This window comes from Anarrhichthys ocellatus, unplaced genomic scaffold (genome assembly GCF_004355925.1).
Source record: "Anarrhichthys ocellatus isolate YVR2014 unplaced genomic scaffold, GSC_Weel_1.0 scaffold78, whole genome shotgun sequence".
In the NCBI taxonomy this organism is placed as follows: domain Eukaryota; kingdom Metazoa; phylum Chordata; class Actinopteri; order Perciformes; family Anarhichadidae; genus Anarrhichthys; species Anarrhichthys ocellatus.
Genome location: NW_022280108.1, coordinates 2,468,810 through 2,492,310, shown reverse-complemented (window position 1 = coordinate 2,492,310; position 23,501 = coordinate 2,468,810). Strand labels below are relative to the sequence as shown.

The 23,501-nt window shown below is 42.3% G+C and overlaps 1 protein-coding gene across 2 annotated transcripts; it reads left to right on the top strand.

Annotated features, from left to right (window-relative positions):
* Nucleotides 1–140: 140 nt before the first annotated feature.
* Nucleotides 141–22,505, top strand: pof1b (POF1B actin binding protein). Of its 2 annotated transcripts, none has more exons than XM_031874138.1 (12): nucleotides 141–3,121; nucleotides 12,646–12,917; nucleotides 13,907–13,940; nucleotides 14,265–14,345; nucleotides 14,451–14,543; nucleotides 15,349–15,462; nucleotides 15,651–15,803; nucleotides 16,312–16,431; nucleotides 17,254–17,394; nucleotides 18,073–18,146; nucleotides 18,498–18,619; nucleotides 19,718–22,505. In XM_031874138.1, exons 2-11 carry the CDS (start codon nucleotides 12,697–12,699, stop codon nucleotides 18,613–18,615), a joined length of 1,149 nt encoding a protein of 382 aa, XP_031729998.1. In that variant the 5' UTR covers nucleotides 141–3,121; nucleotides 12,646–12,696; the 3' UTR covers nucleotides 18,616–18,619; nucleotides 19,718–22,505. The 2 variants fall into 2 exon arrangements, with proteins under 2 accessions (XP_031729998.1, XP_031729997.1); XM_031874137.1 differs by having other exon boundaries at nucleotides 142–3,121; nucleotides 19,762–22,505.
* The last annotated feature ends 996 nt before the right edge of the window (nucleotides 22,506–23,501 follow it).

The window sequence follows — 23,501 nt, the reverse complement described above, 5'->3', positions numbered from 1 at the left end:
CAGTGAAACTGAGAATGGCTCATTAAATATATATATATATATATATATATATATATATAGAATAGAGCATAGTGTAATATTTAGCAATTCTTTTGAAACTTAAGGCATTTTATTTTTTTGAATGGGAGCCCATCTAACTTAACAATAAATACATGATGCCAGAGACATATTTACTATGAACCCATTGTTTATTTTGTTATGTGTAGAATAACATTTTACAACCAGAAACACAACACAGAGAAACAGAAATACAAGAACACATACATAATTACAACTCTGTCGTCTTTAGATCAGTGAATGTTGTTTTTTCTGTATATAAGAAAATTGTTTTTTTAGTATATAATTAAAAAATATTCTCTTAATGTAATAAGTTATTACACTATGTAAAGAACTGTTATTATGTTCTGCGCTCAAAGTTTTGTTCCATTGTGTGCTGATTATTATATTTAAATGTGAAGTCAACGTTCACTGAAGGAATTAGAATCTCTTGCCACTCCTGTCTTTTTGTCAGTTGACTTATTGATTAATAGACGCTGAGTCACTGCCAAGACATGTGGCGTTGCTACTAGTACTGTCAGTACGATCAACAGGAACTGAGCAGGCCTCAGAGTTTGCCACTTCTTCCTCTCGGATCTTTGAATAATCTGTCTGTGTGGTTGTTATTTGATCTCTCTCTAGTATTGAGTCCAGCAGAATGTGTCAGGATTCCCTCTGCTTGTTGTCCTGATAATTATTTACTACGAGTTCTGCTGTTTGAGTCACTGCGGTCAGAGCTTTGTGCTCGTGTGGCGCGTTCGATGCCACGCCCGGTCTGACTCTGCTGAGGTGGCACACCCTCACAAACACATTGGTCCACCTGGCTGAGTTAGATGGTCATTATCTGAGGTGAGACAGCAGGTTCTAATTGTCTGGGAAGATGTGTGGAGCTTCGGGAGACACAAGACTACCCTGGTTTATTTTGTTCAGTATCTACCTTTGAAAATGATGCCACGCCCTGTAAGAATGCTTCATTCTGATTGGCTGGAGGGGTGTCCCTTATTTTTGTATAAACGACAGAACAGTAGTCTGTAAATGTCTGTAGATTAAGAGCAACTTTAGTGTTACTTTAATGTCCCTACATGCAGTATTTTGACATCTGAGATGTTTTTTAATAATAGTGCTGAAAAGAGAAACTCAAAATTAACAGTTACGATGAAGCAATTGGTTGTTTAATTGCTTTATACAAAAAACACTCCAGCTTCATAAAGGTGCAAAATACAAGGTCTGGAGTATTTCGATTGCCTCTCAACGGCTCTCAACATGGCGACGCCTGAGACAGCGGCTCGCAGCTAACGGTGCAAACAGCGCTAACGGTGCAAACAGCGCTAACAATGCAAACTATTTTTTAGTTGTTTATGTTCACCTGCGGGGGCAGGGGGGGGCGCTACACTTCCATGGTGTTATATGCTGGCCGTGAGCTAACCAGTGGGGCATGCTCACGTGCACTAACATGCATTAACATGCACTAACATGCACGCGGCCAGCCGGCTATCCCAACAAAGCAAGACGAAGCTCTGATCACGCTCAGGTAGACATCACTCCTCTGTGTCTTTATGTAGATGGTTGTTTGATGAGATATTAAAGCTCTGTATGTCGCATATCGCTGCTTTCATTTTTGGGATTTTCAGAACAATTGTCCGGTTTGCTACGTTGCATTCTTGGGACTTTGGTTTGCATCAGTGCAATCACTTTTTAACGTATATAAAAAATAGGGACAGCAAACAGCAAAACGTGCACCCCAAAATACATACATTTAGAATATTTGTTGCATTAGCGATATTTAAAAGTGGAACCTCAAAAGTTCAACATCACAAACGAATGGAAAAGGAGATTTGTCATGTTGTCATGTCACATTTTCATTGTTAAGCTGACGTATAACTGCAAACATATCTTTATAATTCAAAGTATTAGGTGACTAAAAATGGAAACCATATTGTCAGTTTCGGCAAACCAAAAAGCTGATGTCTGGTTGTCTGGTAACCACTTTTAAAAGTTAGTGTTGAGCCCTGCATTGTAAATAGTTTGTTGGTTAAGACTATGGAAGCCTGTGAAGCCTTTTACTATTTTCTGACTTTATTTATGAAATTAGTAGAACACGAATCAATACATTGATTGACAATAAAGATAAGATTTGATCTTTATAAGACTGATGTATTGTAGGATGTGAGCCGCTTCATTGGTTTATCCGCTTTAGGTGCTTTTTATTTGGCCGGTACGCTGATGCACTTCCTCATTTATTTCTAAATGTTATTGGCTTTGATTCAGTTTTCGTTTTTCGCTCACTCTCCAGAGAACAAGTTCCAACATCCTCCGCACATTTTCAGGAAGAAGCACAAAGCCCATTCATTTACAATGAGGGATCTGGTTGGTGTGAACTGAACTCTCCAGTTAACCGTCTGTGTGTCACCGTCGGCTTCACGTCACTTTCATTCTGATCATGATGCAGTGTTTTGAAATGACTCTGATTTGATGTTGATTCCTCACCAGTGAAACATGTTTGTACAGATATTTTTGACTTCACATTGTCACTCCCTCTGCTGTGCATACTCACCTTTCTACCTCCATGCTACATGAAACACTGCAGTCAGCTGTTTAAAACAGTTTGTCTTCACCAAAGGTTTTTTTATATCCTTCATAAACACAGACTGTGATATTACACATGCAGGTATTGTTACTTGACTTTTAACACAATTAAAAACACATAATACAACATCAAACATTTCAATTATTTGACATATGATGCATTTGTTTATGTGAGTATGATCCCTGGCACAATATTTACCTTTGTGGAGTTGGATGTTGTTGACCAACATCGTCACTTATACTTTTAGTTTGCAAACTCTCAAATTCAAAAAGTATATTCATTCATTCCATTCATTTTACTAAAGACATTTACGTTTAGTTGAGGCTGAATCAGCATTTTTATTTATTTGCATAGTTTATTTTATACATCTTCTCAAACTAATGTCATGCGTCGGACTCATCTTTTTGTCTTTTATTTCAGAGCACCAGCGGGAAGTCGTCAGTGTTCAGCCATTTATCCAGTCCGATCAAGAGCCCTGAGCTAAGCGCTGAGGAGGAGGCAAGGACACACACACGCACACACGCGCGCACACACACACACACACACTCACACACTCACACACACTAACACTACAGTTCTTCCCATGAAAGCCCTCTTGTTGGTGAAACCCTCAGAAGAACCTGGCAACCACACAAGTATGTGCTCCACTTTAGCCTTGTTAGTTTAGTTTAGTTCAGCTTTCTGTCATCCAATATAAAACATACTCAAACAAAATAAAGTTAAGGATACGCATAAAAAAAACTAATCTCAACAAAAACAAAACTTGTGACCTACAGCTGAAGTAGATGACTTTAGTTGAAACCACAAACTTGTCACCACAAGCTGCAGATAATCCCGCTCTCTGAAAACATTGATCGAGTTGATGAGAGAAACTGAGAGGGAGGTTTACGCCTCAAATGTTTGCACTCAAGTCCCAACTCAAGACCAACAAGTCCTCAATCAAGTCCCAAGTCAAGAGAGTCAAGTCCTCAATCAAGTCCCAAGTCAAGAACCAAGACCTAAACTTGACCGTGTTTCGAGTCCTAAACAAGTCAAAATGCTCCCCTCACCAAATGCAGTCCCATTTAAACTACAGAGTAACTGGCACCAACTAGTTAGGTCTTCATGGTTCTCTTCTGTAACTTGTTTGGATTTTGTCTGATTGGTTCTAACAAAGTGGATCTAGCGAATTGATCGTCAACTTGCTGGCAATAAATAGCCTCAACATTAGCAGATTCAGGAAATGAATTGATCAACAACCAACTCACCACCAACTCAGTTCAATATGAGAGCATGTGTGGAGGTCAAATGTACAACCACACCCAACGAAAAAGAAGTAGACTCAAGACCAAGTGAAATAAAGAGTCATTGGTGCTGAAGTCCACGATGAGTTGAAATCTCTTTTTTGATTGATGATTGATTTAGATTTGTGCCGACAGTCCAATGAAACCACGCAGACTATGACCACGAAAGCTTCAGCGTGTTTCATGTACCAGAGGTAGAAAACGACTTCACAACAGTTGGCTGAAAAGGGAACAAAGGGAGCTCAGGTTCAAGTCTAAACTAACAAAACAAGCTTCCTTTATCTGTTTTTTGTGAACCATATCATGGAACCATGATTTTGTGGTTTGCTGTAGTTTGTTTGGTGCCAACTCTCCAAATGATTGCCGGATTGAGGTGCAGCCTTTCTGTCAAACATGAAAGTGTTTCCTTCAAGATGAGAAAACTAAAAGAAGGAAAAAGAATGCAGAGGGGTGGAGTCCCTGAATCTGTTGGTTCAGCAGAGACACACCCCGTCAGCATGAAACCTCAACATGGGAACAGCTACAGAAGCATCTTCTCATGTAGCCGACAGCGTCTCTCTCTCTCTCTCCCTCTCCCTCTCTCTCTCTCTCTGCTCCCAATCACAGCACTGTCACACTGTGGCAACACTGACAAACCACTCGGGCCGGGTGTTAAACTTGGGGTGTGTCCGGCTCAGCTGTTCAGATCCCAAAAGTAAAAAGCAGCAAATTGTCACCTTTGAGACGCTGGAACCAGTTTATATTTGGCTTTTTAAAATCCAAATATGTTTGTGGTGTGTTCAGGTGCAACGTTGTTTTGGTCAAGAGACAGCAGTCGGCCTTCGTCGCCGCTGGTTCTCTGGTGTCGTTTTTTAAATTTGTATTTATTGGTTTATATGTTAGGGACGGTACACATTAATAACACATTCCTGTAAACGCTCCAGAGTTAGCCAAGAGGCTGTTTTTCATCTGTAGTCCCATGGCACAATAACAGACACGGAGATGAGGATCGACTGGCAATATCGAGACCGAGAGACGGGTGACAGCGGACAGACGGGTGACAGCGGACAGACGGGTGACAGCAGACAGACGGGTGACAGCAGAGAGACAGGTGACAGCGGACAGACGGGTGACAGCAGACAGACGGGTGACAGCGGACAGACGGGTGACAGCGGAGAGACGGGTGACAGCGGACAGACGGGTGACAGCAGACAGACAGGTGACAGCAGACAGACAGGTGACAGCAGACAGACGGGTGACAGCGGACAGACGGGTGACAGCAGACAGACAGGTGACAGCGGACAGACGGGTGACAGCAGACAGACGGGTGACAGCGGACAGACGGGTGACAGCAGAGAGACGGGTGACAGCGGACAGACGGGTGACAGCAGAGAGACGGGTGACAGCGGACAGACGGGTGACAGAGGACAGACGGGTGACAGCGGACAGACGGGTGACAGCAGACAGACAGGTGGCAGCAGAGCGACAGGTGACAGCGGACAGACGGGTGACAGCGGACAGACGGGTGACAGCGGAGAGACGGGTGACAGCAGAGAGACAGGTGGCAGCAGAGCGACAGGTGACAGCGGACAGACAGGTGACAGCGGACAGACGGGTGACAGCGGAGAGACGGGTGACAGCGGAAAGACGGGTGACAGCAGAGAGACGGGTGACAGCGGACAGACGGGTGACAGCAGAGAGACAGGTGACAGCGGACAGACGGGTGACAGCAGAGAGACAGGTGACAGCGGACAGACGGGTGACAGCAGAGAGACGGGTGACAGCGGACAGACGGGTGACAGCAGAGAGACGGGTGACAGCAGAGAGACGGGTGACAGCAGAGAGACGGGTGACAGTGGACAGACGGGTGACAGCGGAGAGACGGGTGACAGCAGAGAGACGGGTGACAGCGGACAGTAGGGTGACAGCGGACAGACGGGTGACAGCGGACTTCACTAAACGAGACAAAAGCGAAACCTTTATGACTCTAGACAGCTTGATCAAAACGATAATAATTGCGAGTTGAACTCAATCTGTGTGTAAATAATAGTTTTAAATGATCTGATTCACATCTGACATGATGTTCGTTCCTTCAAAGAGGGAGAAAGAAACCTGAACAGCTTGATCTGAACTATCTGGTTGCTCGTGTGCTGCGTTTCCAGATAAACAAAGTGAATGATTTGCTGCTGCATGTTTTAACTGGTTTTGAGCGGCGAGTTCTCATCGCTGTGTGTTTACATAAAACTTTGCAAAGGCTCGATGTCGGCTTTTGCTTTGATCAGGTGTTGCAGACGCACCTGTCCAGGTTTCTGATGTCGTTTCTGACTGTTGACCATAAATAGATGAGAAGAAGAGACTTGCAGGGAGACAAACACCAGGGTGACCATATGTTCATACCCTCAAACTGGGACCCTGAAGTGTACACAGAGCGCACATCTCAACACAATGAACAGCAGGCAGAGACCTCTGGACCTGACGAGTGAAGCCGATCCTGAAGTTCATTATAGGATCAAATCTGCCAGCGGAGTTAGAATACTACTAGAATATAAAGAAACACCTTGCATTCTGTAAACGAGTCTTAGCATCTTTACATAAAGAAAACGGCTGCAGCATTCTGAACCCGTGTGGTCAGAAGGACTCGTCTCTCATTCTCAACCTCTAGTGTTACACACACACACACACACACACACACACACACACACACACACACACACACACACACACACACACACACACACACACACACACACACACACACACACACACACACACAGAGTGGGATTATTGGGTTACTGCTGCTTTTCACAGCCTGTAGAAGTGAAACCAGATCAGTGACCCTGAAGAGACTTTGAGTGATTTTTTTGTTTTGTTTGTAACAGAGAAATTCTGCTTTTTAGATCAAATTTACCTGAAAGAAAAGCTGATGTTTCATCACAACTACAGGACGTTTGATGCAGTAGACTTATGTCTGGGGGGGGGACTTCAATCTCTTTTTTTGGTTGGTCAATATTTAGGCTTTCAAATAAGAAAGAAATAAGTGGGAATTGGCCATTATGGAGCCCAAAGTTACCTCCTCAAATACTTTGTTTTGTCTGACGACCAACAGTCCAAAAGACAAAAGATTTAACAGCGGCAAGCAAGCGAACGTCAAGCGAACCTTAAGCGACGCTAAAAAATGTCAATTTTAAGGACTTGTGTCATCACCAAAGACGCTTGTTAAACTATCAAACTATGTCGAGTTGGGTCCTTGAATTGTAGGGATTTGGGCCTGGAAAGTCCTTGAAAGGTCATTTTAATTTGATGTTTAAGAACCCTGCTTGTAAGAGAACACAGTTTTAGGACTTGATTTAGACAGAAATGACTTGATAAGATGGAAATGTGTTGATTCAGCTCTCACACTTTTCTAGGTCAGTCTGCCACACACACTCACACACACACACACACACACACACATTGACCGATCATCATCACAAGGTTGCTGTTACTTCCCACACATTCTGCAGCGCAGTATGAGCTCAGGTCTGCGGTGGATCTCTGGAATGTCGCGTCTGCAGGTTAGCTGCATATTAAACTCTGTCAGAGTCGACCTGAGACATTTTACTGATCCCTGAACATGAACAGCAGCACCAACAAAAACGTAAACATGTTTGTTTATAAAAGAGAGAACATAACTCTTGGCAGGGTGTCATTCACTTTTGTTCCAGAGAAAGATTTCTTTCATGCTGGACAAAAAACACAAACATCAGGCTTCTGTCTCCAGTGATAAAGGCTACGATCAGCATTCATTACAGCGACTCTGCAGTAGTCAAAGGAATTTATGTGCAGTGATGGAAACATGACACCCGGATGGAGACGCTAAATTTGACCTCTTTCCTGGTACAATGCGCAAAGTTTCGCCTCGTTTCTTTGTGCGTTTTCCTACGAAAGTCCGGCAACACATGTCAATTTCTGCTCGTTACATGAACACAGTCTTTTCAGAATAAACTTCCATCTTCACAGGAAACTACTTAGTGAAGTTTAGGCAACAAAACAACTTAGTTAAGTTTAGGCAACAAAACAACTTAGTTAGGTTTAGGCAACAAAACAACTTAGTGAAGTTTAGGCAACAAAACAACTTAGGTTTAGGCAACAAAACAACTTAGTTAAGTTTAGGCAACAAAACAACTTAGTTAGGTTCAGAAAAAGATGGTTGTTTGGGTTGAAATAACTACAGAAGTGCCGTACTGAAGTACTTATGTGCGTGTTTGTTGGACCCATCCATCTCCAATGTGTGTGCTCATACTTCCTCGTTCATGATTACGTTGATTACAAACAAAATCATTTCGTGGGATATCTGAGGATTTCCGTAGGTACAACGTCTGCGACTCTTTGTCATCTCGGCCACACGTTTTTGTCCGTCTCTCAGTCCGAGCGGCGCTTGAACATTGTTCCAAATTAGTCGGCAACGAGTTTGAAAGAGAGAAAAAAAAAGATGGAGATATTGTAGCATTTTATCTCGTTACTAAACTTTGTTTTTCGGTGCGTTCGTGATGTCAAACTCCAGAATAAAAGCAGAAAGGCATGAGTCGTCTACCGGCAATGAGATGGAGTCTATTTGTAACAGCTTTTCTCGTGTTTAAAAAATCCCACATCTACACACTAATTGTGTTGGAAAAGTGGTGTACGTGCCAGATTGCCAGGAATATTGTGTGGATAGTTAAAGAGAGGATTGTTGTATCACCCACGGGCTAAACTTGAACTCTCCCACATTCCTGCTGGTTCTAATTAAATAACTGACAAATACTCAGCCTCCGCTGTGTGAATGAAGGGTGTGGTTTTACTGGTGAAACACTGTCCCAGGTAGTGTTGCCAAGTTGTTGGTTTCTTTTGTTACCTGAACAACTTCCACAGGAACATGGAGGATAATAAGAGTTATTAGAGAATTTTATGGCAAGAAAAATTGGAAAGAAAGAAAGGATTACCCTCATTCCTGCTTCAAATACAGTTCAGAAAAGATAAGTCAGTGAACTGAGCAGCGTCTCACGGTGAGGACGGACATCTGCCAACCTGTCTGCTGATAACGAGCCGATTGTTCTGTTTTGTCGTCTCCTCGCTCTACTTTAGCTCTGCAGGAATGACGGGCATGTTGCCGTAGCAGCCACACCCTCCGCCATGTGATCACGTTCGGACACGCTCCTCCCCGTCGCACGCTTGTTTGCATTTACAAATCCAACGGCAGAAGCACGGGTAGTAACAGGACTAGAAGTACCAACCTTTGGTCCTGCGGTGAGCTTTGAGCTCCGTCAGGCGGGTTTTTTGAATTTACAACCTCTCACTGTCGGACTCCAGAGTTATGTGTTACTTAACTTTCGTGCCCCGCCCTGATTCAAACAACGGGAGACCTGCTCCGAGGAGAATAACTCCTCAGGTGTGTGATTCATTGAGACATATATACATTTAGTCACGGTTAAGTTTGTTTTTACGCTAGAGAGAGTTTGCACTTCATGAAAATGAAAAAGTGCAAGTGATTGGACTCTCAACCCTGGAGGAGATCTGCTGCACTTCTCTAGTTGAATTGGGTCCAAACATCACCGCCTTTGAGCGGCATTGAATCAGGTTTTTGGAAGAGTGACTGCTGACAATCTTTTTCGTTCAAGGCACAAAGTCCAATAAAACAACAGTTCTACATATTTGCGCTGCGGTTTGGCCTGAACAACACATGACAGAGTCCTGGTTCCTGGTTTCACAGTAACTCAGCGGAGTTCAGCATTGGAATCAAACCTGCGATCTTTCCACCTCACTTCCTATGTTGTTCTTCCCTTCTGGGTAATTTCTTGATTTTTTATTTATTTTTTTAATGGAAACAATACTAGAATTTCCTGGTAACATTATTGTTATGTTTCTGCTGCGTGGGTGTGGTCTACAGGAAGGGCCACACTTTAAAACAACAGAGACGGAGAACTTTAGCATCTGGACTGTTTCTTTTCCTCTGAATCCTCTAAATCAGAAGCTTCCAAATACCTTGAGAGTTGTTTCTAATATTCTGCTCCCCTGCATGCTAAGAAACAATCCAATACAACCAACAAACATGTCAACAGAAACTGAACCTGATATTGAAGCGCTGCAGGCTCCATGCAGGTTTTGGTGGCTCTCCAATGGCACAATAACTTTACCTGTCTGGGTCTTAACGGTCCCCTGGGCTCCTGTGGAATCTGGCTGGACCGCTTTGCAAAGCCACGGTTTGGATATTCAATAAGGAGTGACATCAGACGAAATGTTCAGTGTTAAGACATGTGAAAGAAAGAAATAGTACAAATCCCTCCATTTATTTCTTACCTGATGTTTCCAAATGAGTGTAACTAATCTATTCAGTATAAATCTCCTCTTTCATTCTAAGATGAAAGAGAGTATAAGAAGAAAGGATTTTTGTAGAGCAACATCTGAAATGTGTCACTAATGCAGGACTACGGAGCCTCTGTGTTGTTGTTCACTATACATTTTAAACATGTCCGTTCCTCACTTTGTGAATGTACTCGTGACAAAAACAAGAGTCTGAAACTAAATAAAACAGGCTTTTACTTTGGAAAGTCAAAGTGCTGCAAACAGAGTGAGGAGCTAACCGGCTAAATCCATTAGCAGCTGTTGAGCTTATTGGCTTTCCGAGAGGCAGAGGACATTATGGGATGTTATAAAATACAATGTGCATTGAAATTTAAGTGTCAGAAACATCTAGAATGTCAAAAATGAACTCCCATAAAAGTGTTTGTATGAAAATAAGAATGTTCTAATAATATTGCAGGCAGCTAATCTCTTAATTTAGCGTTGAGCCTGCAGGACTTGTTACAGTAACGCCTTGTTTTGGCATGGAGGTCAAGTGTGTGTGTGTGTGTGTGTGTGTGTGTGTGAAGGTGTGTGTGAAGGTGTGCTGTTTAAAGTGGCTCGTAACAAAAAGATGAATGACTTCTAGAGATTCATGGCCAAACGAATTGTGAGGCGTTGACTCATTGCACTCGGCACAGAGTTCCAATTTAATTTATGTGGATTAGCCACGCCCCCTATACAGAAGCCCCACCCTCTTTCATAATTCACCACAAAGGCCTCATTGCAGTCAGAAGCTCACCCTTTAACAAGAGCAGGAGGCTGAAATCTGCTGTGGAGTTCAAGTGTGAGGTTTTGTCACAGCTGTAGATGTACGCTCGTTAAAAAGATGATGTAATGCATTTTGAAGGACAGGTAGGGACGAGGGCCCCGTGCACACCTGCAGCCATCGGAGCAGTTGCAGGAAGAACAGCTGCACTGTTGGTTATAAATTGTATCCTTAAGATTTAATCCCACTGAGGACCGAAGGACATTATTCTTAAAGTGCTTTTTAACAGTCGGTTGAGTCCCAAAGGGCTTCACAGGAACTACAGATAGAAGCAAACAAGACAAGGCAGACATTGTACATGAGCGTGTCAGACAAATGTTTGCAGAGAGAGAGAGTTCACACGTTAGATAAATACAACTCCACTCTGTTGCCACATGTAGATAAAAGCAGGTGATGTGTGTGTTTGAGATCATGTGTGTGTGCAGCGTTATCAACGTATGCCGTACGGCCACAAGTATGTGGACACTGCTGTGAGCCGGGCCTCTCATTGGCCCAACATTAAGCTTCGTTGATACTTGTGCATGCAGGGAGGAACCAACCTCCACAATGATGAGGAGGGTTTGTAACTATCTGTAAACTCATTTCTCATATTTATGGCCGACTTTATTGCTTCTGTACAAGCTTTAAAGTTGCACAAACCAGTAATATTCATATCATTTAATTGGGTTAATCTATCGGGCTCCAACATCTGGTCTGCTCAGAAGAATGGAGGCTGTTATAGCAGCAGATTCATTTGAAATAATTATCTTTAATTGTCACTCATGCGTGTCCACAGACTTCGTTCTAACATTTCAATGTTATCAGAATCAGCTTTTTTGGCGAAGTATGTTTAAAATGAATTTGACTAAAGTTGCTCTCAATGTGACACAGTTCCAATAAAAATAGACTTACAGCGAAGAACACGGACAAAGTTGAGCAAAGATAAAAAAATATTCATAAATATACACCTAACTGTGCATAAAATAGGCGTATAACTATAAAAAGCAACAATGACCAACAACATATCTATATACCAGGTAGGAATAAATCTGCAATCTGATTGGTTCACAGCCCTGATACAATATCCACCAACCACTGCTGCGACGTCTTAATTCATTTGCACTTTCAGTATCACTCCGCGTTTGAGACAAAACAACAACAAAAAGGTTCTGTTTTAATGCAGAAGTTTAATCGATAAACAAATGATTATTTGAAGTATTTCTTTTATGTTTTGTCTGTTTCAGTGACGTTCTTATAACTGCTTTGTATTATTTTACCTCACAAAAAGTACCTGACTGAGTAGACGAGTCGACCAATCACAGGCTGCGCTCCTGACTAGTCGACCAATCAGCACAGCAGCATACTAATGATGAAACATCACATTGTATGATAAGTCCTTGATCGTCTGATATCTGTAAATTTGAGAGCAAACACATTCACGCCTTGTGCACCATTACGACCAGTAACAGTAGGTTATAACCAGCATGACCTAATCTGTTAATACGTCACTCACTGGTGATCGTCTACGTCTTTCACGACACTGTTGGGTGAAGTTCACAAGGATCAAAACATGACAGCAAACAGTACTAACTCTTCTCGTACAGCAGACGTAAACACACGGTGGCTAAATATCTGTCTCTGACCTGTTCCTCCAGGAGGAAGAAGAGGAAGAAGAGGAAGAAGAGGAGGAAGAGGAGGAAGAGGAGATGGTGGAGATTATCGACGTCATTCAGCACAAGCAGCAGCCGGCGATCGAGAAGATCTCCAGGTCGGAGGTGAGGACCGAGCTGAGGACCGAGCTGAGGGAGACTCCGCAGCCGACCAAGATGGACACGCGCTACTTCGGTGAGCTGCTGGCCGAGGTCTACAGGAAGAACTGCGACATCCACTCCTGCATCTCCGAGCACGTGTCCAAGATCCGTGGACAGTAAGTATGACTCATCGGTCCACAGCGGGGTGCCATTTTTTAAAATTGGAACATAACTTTTATAGACATCATGCAGGGTTTACAAGCTGGCCTCTGCTGAGGGAGGTCTTTTTTTCCCCACTCTGTACGCCTGCACATGAATGCATCACTCTGAATCACAGACACCAGCGGAGGAAGTTTAACATTACAGGGTTTTATTGTGCAGCGTTCTTCGGCTCTGAGAATAAATAAACTAAATCAAGATGACTGCAAAGCTAGTCAATAAATCAATACAGTATCTATATATATACTGTGTGTGTGTATATATATACATGTATGTGAGAAGCGGTTTTAAAGCACCAACAATCGGCTTGGATGTTACCAAACTGAAACCTGAGGTGTAGATATCGAGCTACATTGTTAGACATAAAATGTTTACTATTAAATTATAGATTTTGCTAGCAGGATGGAAAAGCATGTTTTCTTTAAACAATTGCTAAAACTACACCGTTTATTAAAGCTACATTGATTTCGAACACATCATGTGTGACGAACGCTTCCCTCACAGATTCTGTAAAAAACATAAAATTCTGAGGTCTTTAGCTCAACTAGGAAGCCATGATTGATTCCTCTGAGACCAACATTCACATGACAAACATTCTGTGAAACTTGGACTGAACTGCAGGCTGCTGAACAGGTCTATGGGGATTCACTCGCATTTGGAGCCAGCCTCTAGTGGCCATTTGAGGAACTGCAGGTTTCTGCACTGTCTTTCTATCTCCCTGCACGTTTTCCAGCACCAGAGGTTGCCGATTGGTTTGAACCGTCAGACAAGCCTTTGAAGGTCTGTCAAAAAGTGAGGACCGACCAAAATATCCTCACTTTCCCAAGATGTCCTCACTCTGAAGGTCTAATATTTAACTGGTCCTTACAAAGATAGCTGTACAAGAACACACACATCGTCACGCTGTCGTCCTCATTGTGTGTCTTTCCTCTTCTTTGTGTTACAGGAAACACCAGCTGGATCCATCCAATGACTACAAGGTGAGAAACAAACCTGCGTCACACACATCTGATAAATAAATCAGACCAGAGTTCAGATCTGTCGACTTAGAGCCCGAAACAAAACAGAGGTTGTATTTAACAGGACGATGTAAAACATTCAGCAAGCTTCAGTTTAAACATCAGATATTTAAAAAAAAGTTCAAGTTTATTAAGTATAATTACATTTGTGGAAACAAAATAAAAGTGAGGATTTTGTCAATTTTTTATTTTCCAAGCGGCTGAAGTTTTTCAATTGTTTCTATTGTATCTATGTGTGTGTGTGTGTGTGTGTGTGTGTGTGTGTGTGTGTGTGTGTGTGTTCAGGTGGAGAAAGAGGAGGTGGAGGCTTTGCTGCCCAAAGGAGCCACTGAACTGACCAAACAACAAATCCGCTACCTGCTGCAGGTGAGCGAGCGTTGACATTTTTAAAAGACCATGAAACTTCCCGAGTTGATTACTGACAATAAGACAATAACAATTGATCTTTGTGTGTTTGTGTGTGTGTGTCAGACTCGTCTCACTGCAGATAAGAGCATGCGTCTGCTGCTGTCCACCTTCAGCAGTCTGAGAGAGGAGCTCCTCCACATGTCTGAGGACCTGCGGGTAAAAACAAAAGCCACTTTCTAGTTTTGTCAACGTAACTCAAATTTGGAAAACTCCTCCTGGACTTGAAGTCGACATGCGACAGGCGGTTGGTGAGGTGAATAAATAGAGCGTGCGCATGATGGATTAGTTGCAGCAGTTTGCCTGACGTGAGAACAGCGTGTCCCTGCAACTCGAGCATTATGTGAGCTTGTCACAGTCGTGCAAACTAATTAAATGGGTTTAAATGCAGGCGTCACTGCAGATAATAACGGCTTATTACTGCCAGGGTAATGCAGAGTGGTGGAGTCACTTTCATTGTGAGCTTGCATTCCTCAACAGGAACAATTACAGTGGAAAAACTATTATAGTGACCTTGTTTTTTCTCTCTGTACATCATCGCTATTTACTGAATTTGTTTCTGTTTCAAACGCGGCTTCAACCACAGGTGATTTCTCCGAGCGTCCGTCGTCCGTCTCCGTCTCCAGCGGCCACAACTGTTTCTAGACGAGTCGAGGCCGCCTGGAGTTTATTAATTGGCTGGTTTTCAGCAGTTTCTGGTCCATTGTCGTGAACGTGATATCTTATCTGAGGGATGCAACTTCCAGGAGGAAATAATACACAAGGCCACTCAAAAAACTATGAAAAAAACAATGAATTCAAGCTGTTTTTGCTTGTAATAAGCAAAATAGGTTTGCCAATAAGAAGTAATTCTGGCACCGGTGCCTAATTTAAACAATTGACAAAATTAGAAACGAAATCAGAAAACGCGATATGTGATTGAGCCGCTTATAGACAACATGTGTGTGTCTGTGTGTTGTCTCAGCGTCTGGAGAGTGAGAAGGAGTCTCTGGAGAGAGATCTGAGCTTCAAAGCTGACCAGGCTCAGCAGTACGACCTCCTGCTGGGAACCGTCCGAGAAAACAACCGACAGCTGCAGGTACGGTGCTCAAAGCGCTGAGTGGAAAAAGAAAAAGAAAAAGCTCTTGGTTGGATAATACATTTTGGAGTTCATTGTGTGAATTTCAAAAATTCGTCAGTAGAACATCTGACGACATTATGTGTGTGTGTGTGTGTGTGTGCTTCTGACTTCCTGTGTGTGTGTTTGTGTGTGTCGTCCCTCTGCAGGCGTCTCTGAAGGAAACCAGCACCACTCAGCGCTCCCTGGAGAGCCAGCTCATGGGCTCCAAGAACAACGACTCCAGCCGAGACTTCAAGCTGAAAGAGATGGAGGGGAGGATGAGAGCGATGGAGAAGGAGAACGACATGCTCCGGCAGAAGGTGATCAGTTATCGACAGCAGATCAATTTGATGATTGCGTCGCAACTGTAACCGGTGGACGGGGAGTCTTGTCTGGCAGCGTTCAGAGACACTTGATTCCATGTTCCAAAGTGGTTTCTTTAATGGAGATGATTCCTCCTGTTTGGCATCACAACTAGACGGATATTTAAATATATTCTAATATCTATGTGTAGCTGGAATCTGAACGTGATGCTGAAGTATTTCTTTATATTAAAAACAAAGAAATACTTAATGTCTCAGAGTATTGAGACTAATATTAAGTCTTTTCTCATTGATGTAAATGGGGTGGGAAAGTATTATTATTATTAATAGTGATAATGATAATAATTATATGACATTAGACAATAAAAAACACCATTTGAGACACTTAGTGAGGAGCTAAAAAAAAATAACGAGGCAGAAAATGTTTACTCTGCAACATTGATGACTTCCCTCCTTCCCTCCTTCCTTCCTTCCTTCCTTCCCTCCTTGTCCGTCTGTCCTGCAGCTGGCCGGCCAAGGCAGCAGCACCACGCTGCACCTGAAGACCGAGGAGTTGTCCCGTCAGTACAAAGACCAGCTCAGCACCATGAAAAATGAGAAGGACCAGGAGATACAGAGGCTGAGGGTGAGAATCAAACTACTGCATCCAGACGTTCATGTCCAATTTGGAAATTCATCCAGCGCCATCATGAGGACGTTTTTATTTGTGCAACACTTGAACTGCAACAACATCGCACTCTGCTTTAGACGAATAGTCAGGAGGTAACCTTCTGTAAAGTGAAGCCAATGCTTCATGTGTTAAAGCTGCATTCTCTGTAGTGTCCACCAGGGGGCGACTCCTCTGATTGTATAGAAGTCTATGAGAAAATGACTCTACTTCTCTCTTGATTTATTACCTCAGTAAACATTGTAAACATGAGTTTATGGTCTCAGTCTCTAGTTTCAAGTCTTCTTCAATACTTCAGGAAGAAAAAACCTGAACAAATATTTATAAACAATCCAAAACGTTCCCTCATGTTTTCAACCCATCCGCAGTGTTCAAATTGAAGTTTGACGGCAATTTTATTGAAGGCCGACTGGTGCAAGGAATTGTGGGACGACTTTATCTCCTCTCCTTTGGTAAAGGTTGGTCCAGTGCTCCTTATATGTGAAAGGAGATAAGAAAGGAAGCATTCAAGGAACCTTTTCTAAACATTTAGAGAGTTCGACCAGCTCTAATCATGGCTGCCACTTAACTACGTTAGATTGTAGGAGTATAGCTTGTCTTATTGCAGTGTTTTTACTTGTTGAAATAGCTGAAAATGTTTGGTGGATTATGCATGTCGTACTGGAAAAGAGTCGTATAACATTTTATACATATATATATATATATATATACATATATACTCCACTGAACATACAAAGATCTCTCTTTTGACTCGTCTGTCTCTGTGCGTCCTCCCTCCAGAGCCAGATAACGAGGATCCAGACGGAGGTCACCACCTCCACCAGCGAGAAGTCGTCCTCGGATAACAGTCTCCAGCTGAGAATCTCAGAGCTGCTCATGATGCTGGAGCAGGGGAAGAGGACCATCACCAAACAGGAGGAGGTCTGTAGCTCAAATGAGACCAAACCAGCCGAGTGGACACATTTAACAGATTCATGAGTTGTTGTTTATTTAAAAAAAAGCTTAATTTTTAACGAAATATGAGCCAAACATTTATTTTGTGTTTTATATTTGCAAACATCTTAAAATGATCTGTTTACATATAAACACACACACACACACACACACACACACACACACCCTCCAGGCTTGTGAGCTGATTCGATTATTTTTCACCATATTTTTCACCTTTCAGGTCGAGCTGCATTCTCAACTCGATTGTTTTTTTCGTGTGACACCAGTTGAAGCCGGCTGTCGGTTGATTTAACCTCGGGAATGCTTGTGTCACCTCAGGGACACCTGTTTTTGTAGTTTCTCACACACACACACACACACGCACACACACACACACACACACACACACACACACTTTTTCTTCTGTTTGACAATAGAAGCCGTAATTCTGAAATGTCAAATGTTGTCGAGATGAAACTTAAACTTTAGAATAAAATAACCAAGATTGAAATTTGTTACAATTTGATGAAAAAAAATAAATGAACAAGACAGCAAATCTGATAAGTTAAACTTTTATTCAGATATATTGTTTTAGTGAACTTCATGAATGATGATCGGTCAGAAACAAACCGACTGTGCTGACCTCTGACCTCTTGTGGCCCTCAGGAGATCAGGAAGCTGATGCAGGCGAAGACCGAAAGCTCCAAGAGCCAAGTCACCAAAACCATCATCACCAACAGGTACGACACCTCCGAGAACGATACGAAAACTTTATTGACACCAGAGAGCTGAAACGACAGAAACCCCGCTGCTGCTACACAGAGCGCCGTCCGCTTCTTCAGTCAGAGCTTATTCATTTTGAACACGTCGCACGTCAAATTCGACACGGCACTCCACGGGGTCGCCAGCAAAGCGCCCACCGAGTGTGAAGTAGATCAGATCAACGCTTCGCGAGATATGTGAAGGACACGCGGACAGAGATTTAGATTGAATTGTCTTTATTAGCATATCAAATCTTGCTAATGCTAATCATCCACCAAACCATACCTGAACACATCTGTGTGTGTGTGTGTGTGTGTGTGTGTGTGCAGCTACAGGAACAGGTACCCGCTCCTTGGTCTGCTGGGCGAGGACTACGTCAACACCTCGCCCGTCAAAAAAGCCAACACCATCGTCATCAAGAGAACTGCAGAGGTGGTCAGGAAATGAACAGGTAGAAACAGAGTTTTGTTAAAATCTCTGGACTCAAGGGCGACTCCTCCTTACGAATAAAGTTTGAAGTGAAACAGCAGATATTTACTGAACCAAAACACTTCTTTATGTCGGCTCCGTGGGAAGAAACAATCGATTTACTAATTGATTTTATTTTGCCGCCCGCCGTAGCGATCAATCATTATGGATACAGTTAATAAGTTCAAAACGCATATAAAGCAGAACATTCGTGTGATTTAAACATCTGTCTGCAGATCACGCTTCACTAAACACGTCAAAAATAGACTTGAAGCGTGAAAAACCTCAGATGCACGGTGGATTTATTAAAGTAATAAATCAGAAGTGTGTCTGTTCTAAACTCTTCTAAAACACTGTTTGTCATTGAGGGGATTTTGTTTTCAGGGTTTTAAATAAGGCTGTCCTCGACCAAAGACATTATTAGTTTTTCGACAAACACTCGTAGGATTTTGTCGACTAATTGATATGTTGATTTAATTGTCAGAGTTTCTCCAGAAAGAATCAAACTAGAACATCACTTAAAATCTTTTCAAAGCTTCTTAGAAAGAAAGAAATCATCCTGAAAGCATTAACAGTTTGTGATGATGATGATGATGATGATGATGATGAGCAGACTGATTCTGAGGAAGCTGCTGGCATCGAGGCATCGTGCTAAATTCGGTCCGTGCTGACTGATACAACAGACCAACCGTCACCACATTCAACACCGACATAAAGAAAGGAGAGAGCCAGAGGGTTTCAACCACCACATACATACATACATATACATATATATATATATATATATATATATATATATATACACAATCTATGAGTCTGTGTAAAGAGCTCAAAGATAACACAAACTCAGAGAAGAAGAACGAGGAGAAAAATACACAAAAAACAGTCAAAGTTTTTGGACAGAAGTTTTTGTTTTCTCGGCACTTTTCTTGTTAATTCTCTGTCTTGCTTTTATGTATCGTGTAGCTTCTTTTGGTCAAATGGTGGAAACTGGTCTGTCTTCTGTCCTTTTTAAACGTTTGAACTAAACGTGTAGAAAAACGTAACAACTGTACCTGTGTTTTGTTTATTTTTGAAACAGGAAGTCATTACAACCCTTAAAGACACACTGCTTCTCTCCGACAGGAATGATTGAACGATGAGTAGACCCAGACGTCAGCCGGCTCCTCCCCCCCCCATCTTCAGGGCTCCCAGGGTTGGTGGTGGGTAAACCCCCCCTTAAATTTGTCTTTTTGGTTTGACCAAATTGGGCTGGTGACTGCTTTTTATTTGGGCTTTTTATGACATGAAAACAAATAGTTAAAGACCTCATCAATGCTGGAGCCAGGTGGTTGTGCAGTGGATTAAGGTGGCAGCAATCATGACAACTGAGAACTGGGCGAGGTTATAGAAGTTTTGTGCAGAAATCTGAGCTGAGATGCTTTAGGGGCGGACACCTCTTGTCCTTTCTCACCTTCATGACGCTGCTTGACTGAAGGGCCAGTGTGTCGCGTTGAGAGGGAACTATCGGCAGAAATGGAATATAAAGTTATTAAGTAAGTTTATTTTAGTCTGAAAATAAGAATTGTTGTGTTTTTGTAACCTTAGAGTGAGCGAGTTGTATCTACATGTGGAGATATTCTTTTAAATAAAAATAAAAAGTGTTTTAATTTAAAGTTTTTAAGTTTAAAGTTTAAGTGAGTGGGTCCTCTTACGTTTCTACAGTAGCCCAGAAGGGACAAACCAAAACACTGCCTCTCAAGAGGGACATTCATGTTTTCACATCGGCCACCGGAATTCGCTTGGCACAATGGAGAGGTCTCAGTTAGCTGCAATAAGCAACCGCACCACTAGATAGCTCCAGAGTCTACCCACCGGCCCTGTAAGTAAAGGTTTGAGGTTGAAAACATCTCAACGAACGTCACAAATAACCAAGTGTCTTTTGTCCCAAACTGGCTGCTGCAGTAGAAACTAAATATCATGTGAAAAATAATAGAATACAGAATGTGTACAAGGTTGTTTTTAAATACAAGTTTACGCTTCTCTAACACAAGTCAAATTTAACGTTGTGTTGAAACAAACAAAACAACTTCAGCTTTAGGCATCAAAGTTACTTATTAAGGTTTAGGCAACTAAACAACTTATTAAGTTTAGGCAACAAACTAATTGGTTAGGTTTAGGCAACAAAAGTACTTTAGGTTTAAGCAACACAACTTGGTGGTAAGGTTTAGGAAAACACGGTTATTTGAGTTAAAATAACTCTGCTTGTTACGTGACTCAGCGTTAGTTAAGAACACTTGTTTTATCTGATCTTATCCGATCAATGCCTCACTGTGAAGAACTTGTGGTCAGAAGGAAGAGAAACCTGAAACATTTGTTGTCTGGTTTCATCATCAGTTGATCTCTTGTTCGGGGCTCTTGCGTTTACACGTCCTCACTACGGGGCTCCCTGAGATGAAGACAAAGTGCTGATGTCCAAGTTACCAAAAGAACGCCGCCTCAGTAGCAGGAGATCCTCCTTAAAGCACCACAGCCATGCTAGCCCACAATGTGAGGAAGTTTACCCTGCATGTAAATATGTATATTTATATATATATATAACTATTGTAAGATGGGCACGCTCAGTCTTCTCCTGTGTGACTGTCGAGCAGCCCTCCTGCTTTAACAAACATTTTGAAACAATGTTCTTGTTTGGGGTTTTGTTTTGTGCTAAACGGTAGTTTTTTATCTCTCCACTGGGTTTTGTTGTATTTTGATGCTGGTATGTCTTCGGCCCGGAGGTATTGGTAGGATGGGTATTTGCTGTTCACACGTAGCTGTAGATGTGTTTGTGTACAACTGAGCGATGTCTCACATCCCTGAGAGGGGAAGGACATCCATGGCGGTGATGCATCGTGGTGGGTGGACGTGGAGCATGATTTTATGGGGTTTGATGATGGTGGAAGAAAATGGTAAAGCACAATATTTTGTTAACTGTTTTTTGAGGTTTTTTTCTGTTTAGGCTTTTTACATAAACGAAGCATGTTTGACGGCTTTGTGTCCACTGGGTGCTCGTCCTTAAGGTGCTCGACGGCACAAACCACAACTCTGAAACGAATCGCTCCTCTAAGACCAAAACAATGTTTACACCTCCCCCGAGCGTCTAGCTGTGATCCGTCTCCCAAACCAGCTTTACCCTCGTTTTACGATAGCTGCAGATGTCCAGGACGGAGACAACCACGTGTAACTGACACAAACAACAGGGACAACGTTTGGTGAAGCCACGAACACACGCAGCATTTCTATTGCTCCAAACGGCTGCTCAAAAACGTAAGAACCGCTCAGAAAGAAAGACAACGGGTGCCGTGCAGATTGTCTTTACACATGCACTGCAGCACCAGTTAAAGTAAAATACTTACTGAACATTTCCCTCCAAACATGTGACCGACACTGCCGACAGAAACGCGCTGCCCGGTGGACACTGAGCTGAATTTCTGTAGAAAGCCTGTAAAAATGTATCAACTATCACAGGACCTCAAGTGCATAAGCTTGTTAGCAAGCTAACGTTGGGCCTTCGTCACTGTTTGACAGAATATCATCATCATCATCATCTGGTCAGGTGGTCCAAATCTGGCAACTATCAACATTGTCAAACAGTTTTGGCAGCAACGGTTGCCTAAAGAATTTGCTTGCTGTCTGTATAATCTCTGAGGAGACCAAATCCTGCTGGCTGAGAATAACTTGTACGCAGAGCTAAATGAACTTGGCTGCAGCTAATCTGCCCATAGATGTGTCTATTTTTGTATGCAAACTGTTTTATTTTTCCAGTTGAAGAGGACCTGGGCCTCGGTCCTGACTAATGTCCAGCTGTGATAGATTGTGATTAAAATCACTAATGTTTCTATGCAAAAGTGCACTTGTTTTGTGTTCTGTTAACTGCACAATCACACAGTCAATACGGTCAATACGGTCATGTTAAAGAATATGTCAAATTATAAAAAGAAAACGTACTTAACTTCCCTCCTTTACTTTTTTAATTATGACAGTTTTTACAATATCAGAACAGTGAAAAAACAAACAAACAAACAAATATGAGTTTATTGGATGGGCATTTAAAATAATATATTACACACGGTGCATACAATAATTAAGAAAGAAATAAGCACACAATTTTCTCATCATTGTCTCTTAGTTTTAGACTCGTCCTCCTTCACTTGTCTTAATGTATGGATCTTGTTTTCTGTCTTTATTTCCTATTTATGTTAAAATGAGATTTGAAGCACATCTTTCCATTTGCTGTATGAATTTAGCAGCCTGCAGGTTAGTCCAAGATTCACAGACTGTTGATCTCAGATGAATCAATCATGGCTTCGCTGAGGAACTCAGAATTCAATGTTTTTTACAGAATCTGGTTAAAGCCGAAGGTTCTTTTCAGGGCTAGATTTTAAAAGAGAGATGAAGAACAATGTTTTTGATGAAATATCACAATTTTAAACTTTGTTATTGTTGCTTTTTCTGATGGAAGCCTTTGTCACACATGATGTGTTCATGGGCCGTTGGAAAGCTGATAATCTGACGATAATGAGGGTTTTTCACATCCAGTTTTGGCGATTGTTTAACGAAAACATGGTCTTTCAGAAGTCACATGCACTTTTCTCCCCTCATGTTTTTCCTTCAAGTGTCCATCGGCCGCGGTAGTCAATCCCAGCATGCATCTGGTGATAAGCGAGTGCATCGCATTAAGTAGTTTTGATGTTCATGGGACCCTGGATGAAGTTGTAATTGTGAGAGTGTCCAGCAGAGGGAGCCGGCTCTCCTCAGCAGCTGGACGAGCGGAGCTGATGGAGCAGAGCGAGATGGAGAATGAGGTCATGGCAGCTCTGTAGGGCTCGGCTCAGTTGGCTGCT

Bases quoted from the DNA above. Each gene is read 5' to 3' on its own strand.
- pof1b (XM_031874138.1), top strand. From the start codon at position 12,697: ATGGTGGAGATTATCGACGTCATTCAGCACAAGCAGCAGCCGGCGATC. The intron at 14,544-15,348 runs GTAAAAACAAAA...GTGTTGTCTCAG, and splicing joins ACATGTCTGAGGACCTGCGG to CGTCTGGAGAGTGAGAAGGA. The intron at 17,395-18,072 runs GTCTGTAGCTCA...TGTGGCCCTCAG, and splicing joins CCATCACCAAACAGGAGGAG to GAGATCAGGAAGCTGATGCA.